This window comes from Barbus barbus, assembly GCF_936440315.1.
Source record: "Barbus barbus genome assembly, chromosome: 14".
NCBI lineage: Eukaryota > Metazoa > Chordata > Actinopteri > Cypriniformes > Cyprinidae > Barbus > Barbus barbus.
Genome location: NC_136742.1, coordinates 25,135,104 through 25,157,047, shown reverse-complemented (window position 1 = coordinate 25,157,047; position 21,944 = coordinate 25,135,104). Strand labels below are relative to the sequence as shown.

General features: G+C 38.4%; 1 protein-coding gene across 1 annotated transcript; it reads left to right on the top strand.

Annotated features, from left to right (window-relative positions):
• The first annotated feature begins 16,226 nt into the window (after positions 1-16,226).
• Positions 16,227-20,600, top strand: LOC306880299 (hairy/enhancer-of-split related with YRPW motif protein 2-like). Its single transcript, XM_079433754.1, has 5 exons — positions 16,227-16,362; positions 17,250-17,328; positions 17,426-17,509; positions 17,669-17,750; positions 18,673-20,600. Exons 1-5 carry the CDS (start codon positions 16,280-16,282, stop codon positions 19,329-19,331), a joined length of 987 nt encoding a protein of 328 aa, XP_079289880.1. The 5' UTR covers positions 16,227-16,279; the 3' UTR covers positions 19,332-20,600.
• Positions 20,601-21,944: the final 1,344 nt, after the last annotated feature.

The following is a 21,944-nucleotide window of genomic DNA, read 5'->3' as shown; positions in this document are numbered from 1 at the left end:
GTTTATTCAAAGAACTGCCAGTTATGTTTATATCTATGAGATTGTTGCAATTAAAATTTTTCTTAATTCCGAGATTTAAAAAAAAGTCGCAATTAGCTAACTTTTCAAGTTTTAAAACCAAAAATAAACCAAAGCTTCCTTACCAAAATGAAATAAATAAATAAATACATAACAATTGCCTTTAAGAGAAAGTAAAATAGGTCATTATAATTATATTTTGATTAGATATTTTTTTCCTATCTTTTTTCATTTTATCTATCTTTCATTACTATACAAATCAATGATTGAAAAAATGAGTTTGGTTATAATGGAGCGAGCGATGACTCATCAGTGACATCACTCATCAATTAGCTGAGGGTCGACTGTCTACACACGTGCTTCCCGCGGGGCAGTCGGCGGCAGCTGACTTTCTCACAGTCTTCATGTCATTACGGAGCTATGCGAAACACAAACAATTCCTCGCTCCCAGAGTGTTTATCTCGTGGCACAGAGCGCGGTGTGCCCACACATCAAAGTCTGAGGGAACAGACGCTGCTCAGCGGCAGCAGCTGCGCTCGGATCCTGTCCACACCCTTCCTGTTTGCCGCGGTCTACCTTGGGGCTGTTATTTTCCCAACAGAGCGACGATAAACCCCCTTTTCCTCACTCCCTCCACCGACTTCAACGCCACCACCGACCGCTGGAGCCTCGGTCACCGCAGCAGCAACAGTCCGCGGTCTTGCACCTCTCCGAGCGTGTCCTTGTTTCAATAATTACAAAAAAGCAGGATTTTGTCTCCCGTATTTACATTGTCACAGAATCTGTATATACCGCGAAAAGGTGCATTTGCACACTGCTTTCAAACTTTTAAAACTGCAGGGTATTGCTATACAGAAATTACTTTTGCAGAAATAATGTTATAAAATTAATATAGAAAGAAAGATGTGTAATAATTAATAATAATGCAATTTTATATATATATAAATATATATATATATGTGCACACACACACACAGGCCTACATACATGCATGCATGGTGATAATTGTGTTATTGTAACATTAATATTGTTTTTATTCCAACACTAAAACTGAGTTAACAAGTTCCCCATGAATCTATCTATCTATCTATCTATCTATCTATCTATCTATCTATCTATCTATCTATCTATCTTTAGCCATACTAATAATGCTGAGATTATGGCTTTGCTTCCCAAAAACTGCATGAACTGAAAATGTATATAAGCATATTGTGAATGCAAGTAAATGTATGTTATTTTGAATGAAAGTGAAAAAAAGTATCAGTATAGGCTGTATAAGGGAAAAAAAGCTGTTTAGTGAAGATTGTCCTTAGAAGATCTGTGCTCATTATCTGTCACCATCTCAAACCCACAGTTCTCCAGCTCTGGGTCAAGACCCTCATAACGCTGTTTCCTCAGTCAGGCTGGGTCGTGCAGATTTCTCTGGGAGAGAGAGACCGATTGAGTCTCCAGCTGCCATCACACAAAAACATCTTCACAGGCGTGCAGCAGCAGCAGCCATGGTGAGCTACATCAAACAGGGCTGGTGCGACACCCCATAGACTTTCAACTTCAGAGCCACATCTAGACTTTTCTTTTGACCCCCTCTGTCTCCAAGACCACCACACAGGGTCAGAGAGCACTGTACGCTGTCCTAGGGACTTTTCATGCCAGTTCCTCAGCGGTGTGTTACAAACAGTATTTCGATGTTCCATTAAAGGTGCAGTAAAAGTATTTTTTCATTATTATTAAAAAAGCCTAAATATAAATTAATAGTCCTTTTGAGAAATTATTAAAATGATTAATTAAAAGTTTTCTGTCTGTAAATCAGTAATTAGTAGTGTGATACATTGTTTTTAGCGATTGTGATTCCTGTGTAAGTACAGTACATTAGACTGCTTTCATGCTAAACGCTTATGCAGCATGAAACAACTGACCAACATCAACACACAAACATTTAAGATTGAATCCAAGAACATCCATTTTATTAATGTTTACTATGAGAAAAACATATGTTTATATATAAATGTTCAAAGATTTACTGAATGCACATTTAAATAGTAAAATAATAAAAACACAATAGACAAGAATACAGTATTTTAGATGTTTTTTGCTTTTTGCAGATAGTTGCTGTTATTAATTCATTCTCTGCTTTAAGTATGTGTCAATTTCACATTCTCATGCAGTTTATCTTCTAACTTGGCAGACGAGATGGCAAAACAATCAGGATAATGTATTTCTTGGGCACCAGTGAGATCGACTAATGGAACAGGAAGACATTTATTATGGACAACTTTGGTATGTAATGGATTTTTGTTTGGCTTAAAGTTTCAGCTTCTTTTTAATCATGAAATATTATGTATAATATATTTAAAATACTTGTTTATTCCGTATTATAGGTGAAATGCATTTCTAGTGTTCTGTGATGTAGCATTTTATTTTTATATTGCAAATGTATCATATATTCTAATTTAAATGCAGTAAATCAGATGTTCTTTGTACTAGTGGTGTGACATCACACCAACTCGCTCATGTCTTGTTTTATAGTCTATAATTCACACACGAAAGACCTGACCAGCACCTGTCATGCAAAACACCACAAGCTTTAATTATAACGGTAATTTTAGCAGTAAGATTAGCAGAACCGTCTTTTACGTGTTTTACAACCTTGATATCCAGCTAGTTTAGCTTCTGAGGGTTTTTAGGAGTTTTAGAGAGAACTGAATGAATGTTAGCAGGACGTATCAGCTTGTCCGTCAGGATGTGAGTTCTCAGAGGTCTGGAAGCATCTACTAGAATCCAAAGTAAACACTCAGGCTGAAAGAAGGAGAGAACCTTAATATATAAGCAGCTCAGACAGTGAGAGCGTGTCAAGGGTTTGCTTCCCCCTCTTGTCTTGGACATTTATATTATCAGATTCACAAAGAAGTGTTAAGGGTTGCAGGGATTCCCTAAACGTCCTTCAAACATTTCAAGGAATAGTTCACACAGACATGAAAATTATATACAGTATATATACAGTAATATCAGTGTAGTAATGTAAATGAAGCTGATATGTTCGATTTTTACTAGCCATTGATTATTCCTCAGCATGGTCTTTGCCAGGTGCCTGTCAGCGCCGACTAGTTACTCTTACTGACCCTCTCTGAAAGCCAGCTCTCTGACCGAACATCAACCTCTGCTGCAGTAAATCCAGAGTGGCCAGAGTAGCTTGACCTGTAATGTAGCCTGACCACTATATTACAGGAAGAAAGAGAGTGTAGCTACAAACAATGAAAGCCACAGCTGTTCTGTACAGTAACACTCCACACTTCCATCCAAGACAGCTTTGGCTTGATGAATGAGACTGAAGCGTCTTTATTCACATTAACATCCTTTACATTTTCATTTGTTCAGTTTGCTGGACCTGTTTTTTTTTTTTTTTTTTTTTTTTTTTTTTTTTACAAATGTGACCCTGGACCACAAAACCAGTCATAAGGGTCCATTTTTTGAAATTGAGATTTATTCATCATCTGAAAACTGATTCCATTGAAGTATGGTTTGTTAGAACAATATTTGGCCGAGATACGACTATTTGAAAATCTGGAAACAGAGGGTGCAAAAACTATTGAGAAAATCGCCTTCAAAGTTGTCCAAATTAAGTTCTTGGCAATGCATATTACTAAACAAAAATTACATTTTGATATATTTACGGAAGGAAATTTAGAAAATATCTTAATGGAACATCATCTTTACTAATGATTTTTGGCATAAAAGAAAAATCCATAATTTTGACCCATACAGTGTATTTTTGGATATGGCTACAAATATACCCATGCTACGTATGACTGGTTTTGTGGTCCAGGGTCAAAAATGTTATATTAATACCTAGAGATGTATTTGGCAATAGTGTGGTGCTACAGAGTGCTGAAATGATCATGTTGCCTAGTCCAGCAATAATTTGTGATGTACAGTTTAAATTTAACAGTTATAATGTTCTCAGTTTAGTCCCTAATAATCAGCTCTCCATCTTCATTTTTATGAGTTATATACTTGTAACACTTGACCTCATCTGTGGTGTGTACTGCATTTACACAAATATTCACTTCTATTCACCAGCAACTAAAGTGCATGTAAAAAAAAAAAAAATAATAGATTAGCAATAATAAAGTTCTCATAAAGAACTGTGTGTATTCACTAAACAGTATACAGTGCACATATAAGCAAAGAATCAACCCTCACAACCCACACAGTATTTACATCACAACCCAGTGGCGTGTGGCAGACTACTGAAGTGAAATGTCAAGTCTCTTGATTTAAGGATAGTTTAGTTCTCTAAATTCATGCATTCTAGTTGAGGGTCAGTTGTATTTTTCATGTTTTTGAAATCATTTATGCTCACCATGGCAGCATTTATTTGATCAAAAATACAGTAAAAACTATATTGTGAAATATTATTTCAATTTAAAATATGTATTTTAATATATTTCAGAATGTTTAAACCTGTGATGGCAAATCTGGATTTTCAGCAGCCATTACTCCAGTCTTCAGTGTCATATGATCCCTCAGAAATCAATGCTGAGTTTTGAAAACAGCTGCTTTATATATTTGTGGAAACCATGATTTTTTTTAGGATTATGTATGGCTGACCACTTTGTCAGCCATCGTTTTATATATAGCCTTTTTTCAATTTTCAGACTATGTATTTCCAAAATATAGTGCACATGGAAGCAAACAAAAAACCCACACAATATTTACACCAGAACCAGCTTAGGCCCTTAAATAAAATGCTTTCATGTAGTCAGTACCTATGCAACAGCATTGCATGTTAGTATGTGCCAGTGCAAACATTTTGCACGTAAACGGATATTGTAAATAATTGAAATACAGAAATATTTGATGTTCCTCAAAGCAGTCATATGACTCGCTACTTTTGGACAAATCTTTTTTTTTGTTCTATAGAAGTAAAAAAAAAACAAATAAAAAAAAGTTTAGGGTGTATAAATAAAGACAGAAATGTTTATTTTCAGGTAAACTTATCTTTACTCTATAATTTGTTATATTTCTGTACAAATAACCAATTTTATTGAACTTTCCTAGACTTTCTGTTCTACCCAAGAGCTTTTGTGTGTTTTCAGGCAGTGGGAAAGACAGCAGCAGAGTATCTGGGAGCTGTCGTGGACACCTCTCCCTCTGCGTTTCTCCTGGTGGGAATGTAGCAAGATTCCTGCAGCTGATCGCGGCTCTTCTGATGACAGGTATTTTCCAGGCTCGGACATTCAGTCCAGGTTTTCCCCTGCAGGGTGTATGAAAAATTAGCAGACGTGTTGCTGATCTGGGGTCTGCGTATGGTCAGCTGGTGGCCCTCACTCAGCCTGATAAGACGGGCTGAGCCTGCTGTTGTCACATTCTCCTCCAGATTCAACAGTGCTGTCTCGGGTGATAGCAGTAAGACCGAAGGGCCTGGGGGTCAAGCATGTGCTCTAGCGCTTTTCAACTGCTCGTACTGATAAGTCAGAGTGTCTGGACTTCCATACAACGACGGAGGGCCAGACAATCTGACTTAAAATAAACCACACACATATTTAGGCTTGTTCAAAATTAGTCTGAAATTCTTGAATCTTGTGCTGGAAACTCTTTCCCACCATAGACAAGGATTCAGTCTTCATCTTAAACCCCAAAAAACCAGCCACCTTAAAAATCTGTGACTAGGCTATATGATCTACAGTTGGGCAAAAAAGTATTTAGTCAGCCACCAGAGTATTTTCTGCTCCGGTCTATCAACTTTTTCAGATAAACCCACCCTAAACATCACACCAAAACAAAATATAGACTTTAAACTATAGACTTTAAACTATAGACTATAAAGTATAGACTTTATTCAGATAGTCAAAAGTCTGGTTACCTGAGACAACGATTCCTTGATTTTCCTGTTACTAAAAATCTGAGACATGCTCAAAGTGTATTATGTTTCTCTTAACCACGATTCACTTCTTTGCCACTTATATAAGTCCATCATTCTGTAGCACACCCATTTCACTATCATGGGGAGTGGAAGGATGCTTACTGATAAAGAACCAGAGGGTGCAGCCCAAAACAACAATATGGAGATTGTTGTTTATCACCAGGCAGTGACACACCATATCAATGTTGTGGCTTTGTGGGGTCTTACCCTGATAGAGATTAGCAGAAAACACTTTCCTGAATCTCTCTCTAACCTTGTGCTTCCTCAGGGCCGGTGATACCCAAGCCAAGCCAAGCCAAGCATAAGGAGAAAACCCTGTCTTAAAACTCAGGGGAAGGATGGTTAATGGCTGTAGCTGTTGCCTGGAGGTCAGACTTCAGTTCACAGTGTTATTAATTTTTAGGTGTTTTCCAACAATATAAGCTCTGTACACAAGCTCCTGTTTTGAAAACCAAAATTTGCCTGCACAGATAAATGTTAACAATGGTAACGTCTTTCAAGAGGATTATATATCAATTTTGATAATATATATACACACACACACACACACACATACATGTGTATATATACATATACATATATCTGACAAGCCAGTAACGATTAGCACAGGTGTCCCAAGAGGACATCCTTCCTTAATTTCTTCTGTTTGTTTTTGGTGTTGAAGAGAAGATTATCTTGTTGGGCTTCACTGACTGGTGCCACGTGTGAAAGCGTATCTCTTTCTCGGACTGTGGTTATATCCTGTTGTATAGAGTAGTGATTTCACAGAGGCCAGGTCACTTAATGTGTATCTGATGACTTTCTCTTTCTTGTCTGTTAATTACTTTAACACATTTGCTTTTGGAGTCTGCTCAGACTGGCGTCCAGGGCAGCTGCTTCCCTGCTAGCAGAGTGAGCCAGAAGCCACTGATATGGGAGCAGAGCCAGAATGCTTATGCAATTGGATTGAAGAGTTAAGAATTTCAGTGTCAAACAGCAACATCAATGCATTTGTTAAGTGTCGTCTTCTTTTAAATTATTTTAATGACAGGAATATGTTTTTTTTATCTAATTATTACAATGAGAGAAAGGGTAATGTGTTTTAGTAATTATGAACATTTAATCTAGGTTGTGTAATGTTCAGAATTTCAATTAGAATGCTATTTAAATTCAAATGCAGAAATTTGGAATTGAATTTGAAGTGAGGTAGCAAAGAAGATAAGGAATTGCAGTTCGAATTTGAATGCAAGTAGAATTCAAATGAACTGAAATTCATAGATGGATAGATCCATCAGTGAATGGATGGGTGGATAAATGATAGATAGACTTACACTTCCTACCGCTTCACTTTTATTTCCAATTCAGTTTCCTGTGGAGTGTGAACAATTCAATTCAATCCCAAATCATGACTTTCAAAGGGAGCCAATTTTCCAAATCCAGATTTGAATGAATGAAGCTTTTGTCAAAAGTACATATTTACAAAGAAACATTTATTTATCCGTAATGGATGAGTTTGCTGAACTGAACTAAACTGAAAATTGTTGTATTTCTGTAGGTTGGATTCAAACAAAACTGTTTTAGCACTGACTTTTACAAGGATCTACTTCTGTGGCATGTGTAAGCATTTGGACCAAATGCTTTGAAGGTACAGAAACTAAAAGCATGCAAAATGCTCATTTGTTTTAGTATTTAGCTTTAGAACTTTATCTGAAGAGCTGACAATGCATCAAAATCAATGGGTTCCGACAGTGGAAACAAAGCTATTGTGTAAACAACGTAGGTGCCACAGTGAATAAAAGGTATGCTTAACAATTGGCTAATGATGTTTGAACAATGAGAGCTGAATGCAGAAGGGGAAACCCATGGCTTCCTCAAACTTATGTATCCTGACAGGAAGCTCAGGTCATAAGACAGGAAGTAGAGAAGGGGCACCTGTCTGTGTGTGTTCTCGCCCCATATATGCCATTTTTGTATTTCAAACCCTTACCATACACTACAGCAGAGTTTAAAACGTCTTTTAAAGATTGATAAACATGTTTACATGAGTGTACGCTCTCTTGATAGCCATGCAAAATGACCACATTGATATTGTTCTGAAGCTGACAATTCTGACGGGCGCTTTGTGTTGTGCCAAATGCCACTTGCCGTGCAGATTAGTGTATTTGTGAGCGTAGCATGCGGGTTGATGGGTGCCGAAGCCAAATGCCGGACACAGTTCGATGGAAAGCCGTGACAGAAATACTGCCCCGAATCTGAGAATGGCAGGAAGGGCCCTATTATTCTGACCCATTCTCTTCAACGTTGGCCCATACGATGCCTGGAGCCTGTCTGCCATGAACTCGCTTCCCAGGATTTCCGACTCACGGCCGGTGCTCAGACTAAAAGCCAAATATTTCACTCCAGAGACGCACAAGGCTTCCTGATATAGGATACACTTGCTTGTCTCTCTGTGACCTTAAACACTAATAAAGCGCCTATAATATGACTTTGGAGTCAAAAGTCCACAATCCTAGGATATCGTCGGTTTGTGGCTGTTCGCTCTTCCACTGCCAGGAAAAATAAACAGATGCCCGTTTGTCTCGGACAGATTGGATAACAATGAGAAAGAAGTAGATTATTTACTCAGGAGTTAATTCTTTCAGGTTGGCGCTGAAATGAAACCTCCTTGTGCTCGAATCAAGAATGTCATCAAAGGAAATTTATCAGATATAATCTTAAAATCTTGGTTGGTGTTTGATCAGCAAGAAAATTAAAGTTATCAGTAGATAACTAGTAAATTTTGGATTAGCAAAAAATTTTCATTCATTCCGACTTCATTCACTAATCACAAGAGCATCCCTTGAGTAACTGAAATAACATGAAAATGATGATGGTGCTAGATTATGATCTCAGTAATTCCTAGATTCTTATACATCATTTGGTGCAGATGTTGGGTTAGAACTGCTTAAAAACCAGCATAAGGTGGTCAGGCTGGTCTATTTTGCATGTTTTAGTTGCATGTCAGATGTTCAGACCAGAAAAATTCAACTTCAACTTCAAATTGGTTTAACACTATAGCTTAACAGTGAATCCTGGTTCTCGGGTGACTTTTCTAAAGAGCAATAAATGCCTGTGTTTTCCTAACCATTTTACTTGCACTGCACTTGAATTTAACAGGACAAATGTTTGTTTGCCCTGAATCTAAAACAGGTCTGTGCACACTCAAGGAAGAGTGCGGGCTGATGAAGCTGGTGCCCAGGCAACAGTGTCTGTTGCCATGAAGCAGTTAACTTGGTTTTAAAAAGGCAGTTTGCGAGTGACTAAGGGCGGCCTTGTGTTCAGAGAAGGGCTTGAGATTGTGGCTGTTGCTGTTGTTTTCATTGTGTGCTTGGGACTCGGGGAGGGTAAGAACAATAATGCATGTAATGCTGATTTTGGAACGGGTCCACCCAGCTTTTCCCAGGCTGGCCAGCCTTGGGAACCACTGATAGCATGGCACATCAGGGCTGGGCCTCTCTCGCCGGGCCCAGGGGCAGGGCCGCCCGCCTTCTCCATGCAAGCATGTTTGGGATGAAAGGAATCCTTCCTCCTGCCTGGGAATAGAAGAAACACACACAAACATCCACAAACGCTTGCACTAAGTTGTGTCCCAGGGTTGGACCCACTTTGGCCGCATGCTATGAAAAGTCTCAGAGGTGACACTGACGAGCTTGTAGCTCCACGCTGCCCGACGGCAGACTTGGCGGAGGCCATATTCCGGTTTTTGTTTTGTAGTTCTGCCCCAGACTGATATCACTGGCACTTGTTTTCTATAAGCCAAGGATGAAACGCAAAAACAAACAGAATAGGATTGAAAGCTGCTTTTCACAATAATATACATTACTGGTCAATAGTTTGGAATAATTCAGATTTTTTTATATTTAATTTTTATATTAAATAATAATATTTCATGTTTTGAAAGAAACCTGTTATGCTCAAGAAGGATGTATTTATTAGATCAAAAATACAGTACAGTTATGAAATATTTTAATTTAAAACAACTTTTTTTATTTTAATATATTTGAAAATGAAATTTATTCCGGCAAAGCTGAATATTCAGGAGCCATTTCTCCAGTCTTCAGTGTTACATGATCCTTCAGAAATCATTTTTATATGCTTAAAGTTATTATGAATTGTAATATTTCACAATATTACTGTTTTTGAATTTTTAGCAAATAAATGCAAGCCTCAGTGTGCAAAAAAGACTTCTTTCAAAAACAATAAAAAAAATCTTAATTATTCCCAATTATTCCATTGACTGGTAGTGTATTAATGTCTAATATAACATGCATTTTTCTATGTTTGTGTTTATTTTATTTATTTATTTTTAGCCATGTTTTATTTTACTCTAACATATCCAGGGTCTACAGATGAACAAAACATTTTTGTAGATGTCTAATAACCAGCGTTTATTTTGAATTTCCATTGTATTTTTCATATGCAACAAATAGATCAAAATAAAGCCATTAGGGCTTCGTGGTTGTCTGCTCTCCTGTCAATATTTTCACTATACTGTCTTTATTTATCCTAAAAAGAACTTTGAAAATTCTTGAGTGGCCAAATCCATCAACAGGGGAAAACGAGGGAAAGTCCAGGTCTGTGAAGCCGGACAGACTGCTTTAATTAGCCCTTATATACTTTAGGTCACACCTGGAAGAGCTGCAGCCTGCCCTGGGCTATGAGAGGCTGTTGACAGCTTGATTGGAGCTATCTGTGGTGAGGACTGGATCTGGTGCAGGGTGTTAAAGGCAATGGCTGATGCAGAAACCCATCAGCATACTGAGGTTTGTGTTTTTATATTAGCCACTATATTAGGTGATCATTGGACCGTTAAATCACACAAATTATTATAATTTTTTATTTTATTTTTTTGTATTAGATCGCAAAATGTCAAAGCAGTACATTTGCTTTCAACCAACTGATCTCAAGTTAATTTTAAGGGATGTAGTCAGTCAGTTCCTCTCAAGTTCATACAATAACTACAGGTGTAGTTCATCACAATTAAGAACTTGCCTTTGTTCTGAACTGTAACTGTATCTTTTTTTATCATTTAAAACCTCAAAAAGTTCTAATAACTTTATTTAAACACCACTTGGCCTGATATTTTACTGTGAAATGCAGCATTAAAACGTTTTACTATTTTTGAGTAAAAATGAATTATGTATATATATATATATATATATATAATTATTACTCCTCTTCGTCCCCTATGGGACATAAGGCTTCAATTAGCACTCTCCATTGCATTCGGTCCCTGGCAGCATGTTGGGCCTCTCCCCATGACAGATTCATCTGTTTCAGCTCTTGTGTCACAGTTCTGCGCCAGGTGGTTTTGGGTCTGCCAGGTGGTGTCCATCTTAAGGCAATTTTTGTGATGCGGTCCTGTTCCATTCTCAGCACATGTCCTAGCCATCTCAGACGTCTATGCGTAATCTCCTTAATCATACTCCAACTTCCCGTTTTCCCATACAGTTCATTGTTGGAGATTTTATTAGGCCAAAAAATCTGGCATATTCGTCGGAGGCATCCATTATGGAACACTTCCATTCTCTTCATGTCTGTTTTGCCAGCTCGCCAGCTCTCAGAACCGTACAGCAGAACGGATTTTACATTGCTGTTATATAGGAGCATCTTCGTTTTAAGGCTGTATTGTTTTCTGGGCAGTCTCCAGATAGGCCAGAGTTGGGAGAAAGCACCCTGAGCTTTTCCAAGTCTTGTTTTAATATCTTTAGATGCCCCGCTGTCCTTACTGATAAGACTGCCCAGTTAGGTGAAATCTTCCACAAACTCAAGTGGTTCATCATTAACAAGTATGGGGGCTGTGGGGACGGAGTTGACACACATCACTTGTGTTTTGGAAGTATTGACACTGAGCCCAACTTGTCTAGCAAAGTTGTTCAGCCTGTCAGTCTTAACCTGCATGTCGTACTGGTTGGTTGATAGGAGAGCAAGATCGTCAGCGAAGTCAAGATCTTCCAGCTAGGAGAACAGAGTCCACTGGATGCCTCTGGGTCTGTCTGCTGTGGTGTTGGTTGTAATCCAGTCTATGGCGACCAGGAAGAGGATAGGGGAGATAATGCACCCTTGTCTCACTCCAGACTGTATGGGAAACCACTCAGAGAGGTTGTTTCCCGTAATGACACTACACTCAAAATGTTCATAGAATGTTTTTATGATTGAGATGATCTTTGATGGTATTCCATAGGAGTGCAGTATCTTCCAGAGGGTGTTTCGGTGGACACTGTCGAAGGCCTTCCTGCCTTCCTGAAGGAGTCCCATCAGCACTCGTGTAGATGTTAGAATGTCGGCCTTGAGCATCTCAGCATAAATAGCATCAATGCCACATGCCTTACTGCCTTTCAGGGTTTGGATTGCAACTTTAACCTCAACAGAGTCAGGGGGGTTGGTGTTGATTTCCAGGATATCGTTTGTTGTTGTAATGTTGGCTAATTGTTCTTGCTCAGGGAGATTGAGCACTTCATGGAAGTGTTGAACCCATCTGGCTGCTTGTTCACTCTCTGATGTACATATGTTGCCATTCTTATCCATAACACGGGTAGTTTGGTTTGTACATTTTTGCCGCAAAGTCGCTTTGTGATTTTGTACACTATGCCCAGCTTTCCAATGGCTGCAGTTTCCAATGGCACTTTTGTCTCTCCTAGCACTCCTCTTCACCTCTCTGTCCTTGTTTTTATAGGACATTTTGGTTTTCTCAAGGAGTCGTTGGGACTTGGAGTTCAGCATCTTAGCCCTATAGCTGCTTCCTCTCTTCAACTTTCTGCCATGTGCTAGCTGATATCCATTCTTTGGCCCCTTTCTGTTTAAAGCCCAGGATCTTTTGTGCTGTTTCAGAGTATATGTTCTTGATAGCATTCCTTTTGCTGTTTATGGTGGGTTCTTCTTCCATTTCAGAGGAGGTCTCTGTCATGCTGAAACGGTTTCTAAGTTCCAAAACAAATTCCTTGTTTTCCTTTGGATACTGGAGTTTGGCTATGTCCAGTTTCTTCTGCCAATGGCCTTGTGGGAATGACTTCTTCAACTTGAGTTTAATGGTGGCAGCAATTAGGTACTGGTCCCTATAGGCATCTGCTCCCCGGTAAGCTCTAACATCTTGCAGTGACCTGCGCCATTTACCATTAATGATGATGTGGTTGATTTGGTTGATGGTCCTACCATCAGGTGACTGACATGTGAGCTTGTGGATGTTCTTGTGTGGGAAGATGGTACCTCCCATGACCAGGTTGTTGTTCGTGCAGAAATCAACAAGGCGTTCACCATTGTTGTTTCTTTCACCACATCCATATCTGCCCATTGCCCTCTCATTGTTGGAATTGTCAGTTCCCACTTTGGCATTCATGTCACCAGTTAGGAGAAGAACGTTGTGTTGGGGTACCTTTGAAATCGCCATTTGCAGTTGTTCATACCAGTCTTCTTTGACCTCCTCCTCAGCCTCGTTGGTTGGTGCATAGCACTGTAAGTTGGTGAGTTTACAAAACTTTGGATGACAGACCCATCATATAGGACTTGACAACCGGAGCTTATTGCGATCTAATCCAGTGACTCTCACTTATCCCTAGGATGTCCAGGTGATACCTTTTCATCTCACTGAGGACTTGTGCTGTCTTGGTAGTCTCAAAGATGGTTCGGACATTCCATGCTCCAATGCAGATCTTGGTTTTAGGACCTAGTAGGCCCTCTTTCGTGCTCCTGACTTCCTTTCGTGGTCATACTGCCATCCAAAGTGTTTGGGTGGTCAGGGTCTACTATGGGCCTGATGTCGGTAGGATTGCTCATTGTGGTTTTTTACGTGGTGGCCTTGTTAGCGCCACGCACAACCTCCAACCTGGAGGACCAGGTGCTGCCTTTCGTCTCTCTCCTCACCCAAGACCAATATGGTATGGTTGAATCTGCCAGGAGCCATAGGCTCCCTCCAGCCTAGCTCTTGGGATCATAGAAGCACGCAAGCCTTTCCACCTCGACAAGGTCACAGCACGGGGAGAGGTGGAGAGGCTTGCGTGCTTCTATCTATCTATATATATATATATATATATATATATATATATATATATATATATATATATATATATATATATATAAAATATATATATATATATATATATATATATATACACACACACACACATTTACATTTAGTCATTTAGCAGACGCTTTTATCCAAAGCAACTTACAAATGAGGACAATGGAAGCAATCAAAATCAACAAAAGAGAAATGATACGCAAGTGCTATAACAAGTCTCAGTTAACTTAACATATATAGTAGACGTAGCAAGGTTTTTTTATTATATAATAAAGAGAAAACAGATAGAATAGAAAAAGTATAGAGCAAGCTAGTGTTAGAGGCTTTTTTGCTTTTGTTAATTGTATAATAAATAAAAAGAAAAGAAATAGATGGAATACAAAAAAGAATAGAGAAGCTAGTGTTAGTTTTAAAGAATAGAATTAGAATAAAGAGTGCTAGAGTTAGAGGGTCAAATAAAGATGGAAGAGATGTGTTTTTAGCCGATCCTTGAAGAATATATATACACACACACACGTATATAAATCCTAATTTTATTACGAAATCCAAAGATATTTATACATTATAAGTATAAGGCTTATATAATAATACTATACTAATAGTAATTTATATGAGATTTTTCAATATCTACTGTTTATAAAAATATTTGATTGCAAGTTATTTTAATTTATTATACAAATGTATACCTTCATGTATTTATTTGAAGGTTGTTCTAAAAAAAACTTGGTTATGCATGAAAGCATCTTTTTATTGTTAAATGCAAATACATTTATTTTTTTTCATTTTTAAGTAAATGAATGAATGAATCTGTGCTATAATGTTGCAGAAATGGTGTATGTGAAAGGTCATAAGCTGCCTTTATCCACAATGCCAGCTTGATATTTCTAAGGTTTTATATCATATTAGTTAAACTGGGCATATAACAAAGAAACAATGTGAAGAATAGGGTTACGAGCTGCGGCAGCAGTGGTGGGGGTGACGCTCGGCTCGCGGTAACCTCCCAGTGGCAGCGGCCCTGCCGGCCCTCCCTGTGTTCCTGGCCGTCTCTCACATGGTGATTGGGTTTCAGCGCAGGGCTCAGAGCTGTGGGAACGAGTCATCACACTGGCGGCCTGCCTGGGAGACTGTGCTACGCTCCACCAGGGGAAGGCACATGACAAGGGGGGGTTTTGTGAGCCCAAACAATGTACCGTCTTCACTGTTTAACCCAGGAAATTCACTACAGCTGGTGCCTCCAAATAGATGAGAAGGCCATGTGTGAAATTGTGTCTGTCTGTGTGTGTGCAGATATTCCCTATCAGTTTTGAATACTTTTATAATCTTGATATAATCAGTGTTTACTGAAACATTTTAAATGACTTTCAGTATGTCCATTAAATCATATGATGCACTCATTTTCCCATAAATAATAAAGTAATGAAAACCTATATTTCACCATTAAATTGCTGTTTTATTAAATATAGGTTCGTTTTAGGGGAATTATCTTTTGCTTTACTGCATATGGTAATGATTTACCATTTACCATAATGATTTACCATAGTATTTTTGTTGTTGTTAACAAGCATTTTCATAGACACAAGGTTAAAATTATTATTATTATTATTATTTTAAACATATAAGTAAACAACGTTTCTGGAACCTAAAAATAAATATTGTTTGGCAATGAGCATAACTACACGATGGCGAACAGAAATCACGTGAGGTAAAACCAACTGCTCTCGACCGTCGTCTGTAATAGACGGTAAATCGAATAAAACAATATTTTCTTGCTTTTCGCGTTAATATAATTGTAAATATAACATAAATCGTTAGTTATCTATTTGAAGGGCTAGCTAATGAGCGGTAAACCGATTTGGCACGCGTGAGATGAACTTCAAAAAACTGCAGAAATGTCTTCCTTAAAATCATCAAATAATTTCTACACTGAATAAACCTGACTACATTTTGGCAAGCCACTCTGCATCCTCATCTTAGCCTTGCCAGAAACACTTTACCTAGATTTCTTGCATAACTGCACACTGTCCAAGCTCTGTCAGGCTCTGAAACACCGTCGCCTTTCTTGTGCAAAGTGTTTCTCACGCTTCTGGGGCCCTCGGGTGCAGAACGCCAGTGCTAAAGCTGGGCAGAGTCAATTATCAGGGGAATGAAGTTTGAGACCTCCATTCGGTGGCTTGGGGCGGGTTTTCTTTTTTCGGTGGGTGTTCCCAAAGCAGGACGTGGGCGTGAATGTGAGACTGAGGCTCCAGAGGTTCGTGGGAAAGACGTTCAGAGGGTTTGGTGACTGTACCTGTGCACACTGCATCATGAAGCGGCCTTGTGAGGACAGCACGTCCGACAGCGACATGGATGAAACTATTGATGTGGGCAGCGAGAATAACTACTCTGGGTAAGCGTGCATGGGAACCACAGCTTGTTGTTCTGTTACTGAGGATTCACTTTTAGATGTTATCTTAAGATCGAATGCTCTCTTTTGGACATTATATATTTTAAATATATAAAATGTACATGGTTATTACATTTTATTAGCCTATAGCCTAACTAAAAATGTGTTATAGACATAAAATATAATTATAAACATCAAATATAATTAATAATGTAGTTTACATTTTTGATGGTTAATCTTATAAATGATTAAATACTTAATAGGCTGTGTGATGCTCAACAGGTCGATAGTCTGAAATGTTACTGAATCGTGTATCAGAATTTTAAACTTAATATTTTTCATATATAATGACTGTACATAAACTAATGTATTTAACCTAAATAAAGTTAGTAATTTATGTACTGTATTTTGACCTATAAAATGTGATTAATCTGGTAGCATTTAATACTATTTAATATGACTAAATCAAACTGACTACATTAGATTTTACCAACAATCGTTTTTATGGGTTAGATCGAGTAGAAATTTTATTTGCAATTTGTAATTGCATGTTACCATTTTTTACACTAATGCTTACATGTTAAAAAACATAATTGTGAAATGTTACAGACATTCCTAACTGTTTAAGTGTAGGCTACTGCTATTATTGATCTTTTAAGCATTATATTAAGGAATTTTGTTTGTTAATAGCGTAACGTTGAAAGTTATAAAGAGGTGTTAATAATCACTGTCAAGCATTTTAGGTGGTATGTGGTAAAATCAAAATGAACTGGTTTTGTTAATCAAAAATCAAAAATGTAATTTAATATGACTGAATAAAAAAAATATTTTTTTTGGTAACACTTTATACAGTGCATTGATAAGTTTTCATCCCCCTTTTCCTCCCAAAGTCAAAGCAATGGTTCATTTATAAGATGTGGCTCACCTACCACAACATCTCAAGTCATGGCCAGAAAGAAGCGGAGAGGGGTAATTCCATAATTATTTTATATTTATTAAAATGTTTTTACTAATTTATTTAAACCACTAATACACCACACTCTATTCATTATTCCATATATTGCAGATCATTGAGAAAAGACGAAGGGACCGAATAAATAATAGTTTATCAGAGTTGCGTCGTCTGGTGCCAACAGCATTTGAGAAACAGGTGAGTTCATATTTCTGCTTCAGTCCTTGCATGCTTTATATATGTGCATTATGAAGGTATTAGTTCTAATAATTATAATAAATTAAAAGTAAGTGGAAGAGGATGTTGTCAAAGCTATCATATTAAAAACCCCTCACATATCCTATTGCTTCTCCCAAGGGATCTGCCAAGTTAGAGAAGGCGGAAATATTGCAGATGACAGTTGATCACTTGAAGATGCTCCAGGCCACGGGAGGAAAAGGTAGTCTGCTTGTTATTGGCTCCCGTTTTGCACACCACCTAACACTGTAGTGAAATTTGAGTATGGAGTTCCCTTTTGACCAGATTAAAGTGGAAATCAATGTTAATGGTAGGATTGAACTCGTGGGAAAGTGCCGGCAGGACAAAAGAAGCACTTGACCCTGGAATTGTGTTTGCTTTCATAAATCCATGGGAGGGGAGTGGGGCCACATTCACAGGCTGCACTGTTGGGGGTTTGTTAAGGCTTTCCAATGAGTGTTAAAACCGAAGCACTGGGGAGACAAAACAAACATACAAACAGGTCAGGTCACAATCCCGGTCTGCTTAGCTTTAGCCTCTCGAGCACAGTGGGGTTGCATTTGACTCGTCATGATTAAAGCTTCAAATCAAGTCACCTTTATTTATTTAGCGCTTGAATTGTTTCACAGCAGCTTCACGGTAATAATTAGGAAAATAACAGAATCGGTGATGCAAACTTGATCAAATAGATGATCAATTCAACATCTGCTGAAAAGCAGCTCTACACAAGACAATAGTGTCTTTATTTAGCTCGAGTCAGTTCAGTGTTGATTCAGTTTAATTCAATAGTGTAAAATTGATCAATTATGAAATGAGTTCAGTTCAGCTAAAATCAGCTCTATAGAAGACAATAGTGTCATTAGTTTAATAAAAAGTCATTGTTGTAAGTAAATTCAGCTATAAAAGCAGCTCTATAAAAGATTGTCATCATTCAGCTCAATTCAGTTCAAGTTTTGTTCTCATCCATTGGTGTCAGTGCAGTCAAATCGATAATGCAGTATTATTGAATATTAAGTGTCTTTTAAACCCAAATTACATCAGGTGATAGAAATGGGGGTGGGGGGGGGACTTGGGAGAGAAGTGTGGCATTCACATTTTAATTGTTCTTTCTCTCGGTCTCTCAGGATACTTTGATGCACATTCTCTGGCCATGGACTTCATGAGCATCGGCTTTCGGGAGTGTCTTACTGAAGTGGCGAGGTATTTGAGCTCCGTTGAAGGTCTGGACTCCAGTGACCCCCTCCGTGTCCGCTTGGTTTCTCACCTCAGCAGCTGCGCCTCGCAGAGGGAAGCAGCCGCCATGACCACATCAGTGGCCCATCACCAGCAGGCCCTCCACCCGCATCACTGGGCTGCCGCTTTGCATCCCATCCCAGCGGCGTTCCTGCAACAAAGCGGACTTCCATCCTCAGAGAGTTCCTCTAGCAGGCTGTCTGAGGTTCCTCAGAGGGGTGCAGCCCTGCTGAACTCCTCCTTCACCCACAGTGACGCTGCGCTCAGAGCGCCCTATACTGGCAGCGTCGCTCCTTGCGTACCGCAGCTGTCCACTTCGCTGCTTTCGATATCGGCGACCGTTCACGCGGCAGCAGCTGCTGCAGCGGCGCAAACCTTCCCTCTAACGTTTCCCGGAGGATTCCCGCTTTTCAGCCCCAGTGTAACGGCATCTTCAGTGGCTTCTTCCTCTGTGAGCCCTTCCGTTTCCACATCCACCACATCCCAACAGAGCAGCGGAAGCAGCAGTAAACCATACCGACCGTGGGGGACTGAAGTGGGAGCGTTTTAAGTGTTGGATTTGCTCTTGTTGCATCTGGACGTCTTCCACACTTTGTACATAAAGGAAAGAAAACAGCTATTGTGCGTGTTTTGGTCAGCACTTTGGGTTTTTTCTTTACACTTGTGCACATATGCAACATCAAATATAAGCCAACTTTCTGGGAGGGAAAGAAAGACTGACTTTACACTTCAAGCTGCGTGAAAACCCATAACGGTCAAGAACGAGTCTCATTTTTGAAGAAAAATTCAATTACTGTTTTAACTTCATATAAAGAGCTGTACTGTGTGACAGTGCCTGCAAAAACACTGCTAAAATGCTACATTTGAGATGTATGCTTTGATATTTCTACATAGAAAAAGCATATGTGATTTTCACAAACATACAGTAGCTTTAGAGTAAAACAGAACAGCTTGTTCAAATACAAACCAAAGGTTTTGCAGATAATCACTAAAGTGAGGTGTGAATCGGTTTTGTAATCTATGATTTAACAATCCAGTTTGTAGATCTGTATATGTGTAAGATTGTAACTAGAGTTTATATTGAAATTAGACAGATGAGTTGGTATGATGCACTTCAATCACTACTGTTTTTTGGGGGGGGAGACAGGATCTTCTCCGCTTTACACAATAGGCCTACTGAATAAAAAAAAAAAAATAACATTCACTAATACTCATATGTGAGATTTTCTACTACTGTAACTTTATCTTTTTAATAACCCTACCACGCTCTGTAAGATGTAACCTTTTTCAATGCAAAAAAGAAAAAAAAAGAAACTGCGTGTTTTTTCATTCTGACACATATGCCATAAAACCATCATTCCATTTGCTTTCACCACAACAGATCGTGGAATGTTATGAGATAAAGTGATTGTTTTCCCATAGCATAACTTGAGTTCTTGAAATTGTGTGGTGAAAAGAAAATATTTGCGTTCTTTTATGTGTTTTTCTAATAATGCAAAAGAAGCCAATGAAGTGAAACAAACAACTGCAATTATAAATGCCACTTCAGCAGTTATAAATCTGTCGACAAACTTTAAAGTAAGCTACAAACACATTTATTGAATAAAACACACACCAACATTCAACATCGTTACATAATCACCAGCAATTTTAAATGTTCACTTTTGTTTGTAAAAACGTTGACGCAGCAATTATCACTGTCAAAAATGAAAGTAACCACAAACATAACTTTAAAGTAAGCTAAAAAAGCCGTTTTAAATATGTTCACTTTTGTTTATAAAATCTGCTGCAACCATTTCTAAATAACATTTAAGCAGTTCTCAGTTGATGTTTACTGTTATTCAAAGACAAGGTCCCTCAAGGTCCCCCTTGGTCCCTCAGGGACAGCTCAAGTCAAAACTTATGTAGCTATTCTGGCGGGCGTGAACAAACCGCTGGTCGGACTGCAGTAGTGTGCGCCACATGAAAGCACAACAACACCAGTCACTCCTCCCCAAAATGGGTCTTTATGCCGGCCTAATCCACTCCCTTTATGCCAGGGTCTGTTAGACAGATTTACATTAGTAAATCACTGTCACACCATTAAATTCCTTAAGAGAAAAAGTATCAGCATTTCCAAGTGAATGGGGATTAAGGCAAACAGCGCCTGCTACCCACCGGCAATCATGGGAAAAGTGCGGGGCCATAAATCCACCGGTTATCTGCTTTAGAGCGGCTGGTTCTCACGCCGGGCCCCTGCCTTTGAAGTGGCCGTCATATATCAAGGGCGCACATGATCTCCCCAAAACATCACACAGGCAAAGAGTCAGCGGTGTGAACGTGGTCAGTAAGCCTGTCAGCTTCATTAGTTTCCACACATGAAAATGGTTTAGCTACTACAGGATGTGTTTCGTGCTACAGACCGCAGGATAAAAGCAGCATAGATATGATCATAGCTCACATAGATCATATTCTAGGCTCTAGGGCACAGGATCAATCATTTTGACTTCAAGCTGAACTGTTTGGTATTATCTGTAACATTTAATATACTGAAGAGGATGTATTGAGCATATGAATGTGAATTTTAAGAGAATATATTTGCTTTTGTATTGTTTATAATTGCAAAACATAAAGATTATGATTATGAACTGTCCTCCCACACTTTTAAAATGTTATAACAGCAAAGCCATTTCAGCATTATTAGTATGGCTATAGATAGATAGATAGATAGATAGATAGATAGATAGATAGATAGATAGATAGATAGATAGATAGATAGATAGATAGATAGATAGATAGATAGATAGATAGTCTAAAAAAGTAGCAAAACATACTAGTACCAAGGTATTCTGTGACAAACTTGAATAGCATGTAAATAATATGTGACCCTGGACCACAAAATCAGTCATAAGTAGCACGGGTGTATTTGTTGCAATAGCCGACAATATATTGTATGGGTCAAAATTATCCATTTTTCTTTTATGCCAAAAATCATTTGGATATTATGCAGAGATCATGTTCCATTAAGATATTTTGTACATTTCTTACCGTAAATATATAAACACTTAATTATTGATTAGTAATATGCAATACTAAGAACAACTTGGGACACTTTAAAGGTGATTTTCTCAATATTTAGATTTTTTTTGCAGCTCAGATTCCAGATATTCAGTTGTATCTCAGC

Coding starts and splice junctions, on each gene's coding strand:
- LOC306880299 (XM_079433754.1), top strand. CDS start 16,280: ATGAAGCGGCCTTGTGAGGACAGCACGTCCGACAGCGACATGGATGAA. Junction 17,329..17,425: donor CCAGAAAGAAGCGGAGAGGG/GTAATTCCATAA, acceptor CATATATTGCAG/ATCATTGAGAAAAGACGAAG. Junction 17,751..18,672: donor CCAGGCCACGGGAGGAAAAG/GTAGTCTGCTTG, acceptor TCGGTCTCTCAG/GATACTTTGATGCACATTCT.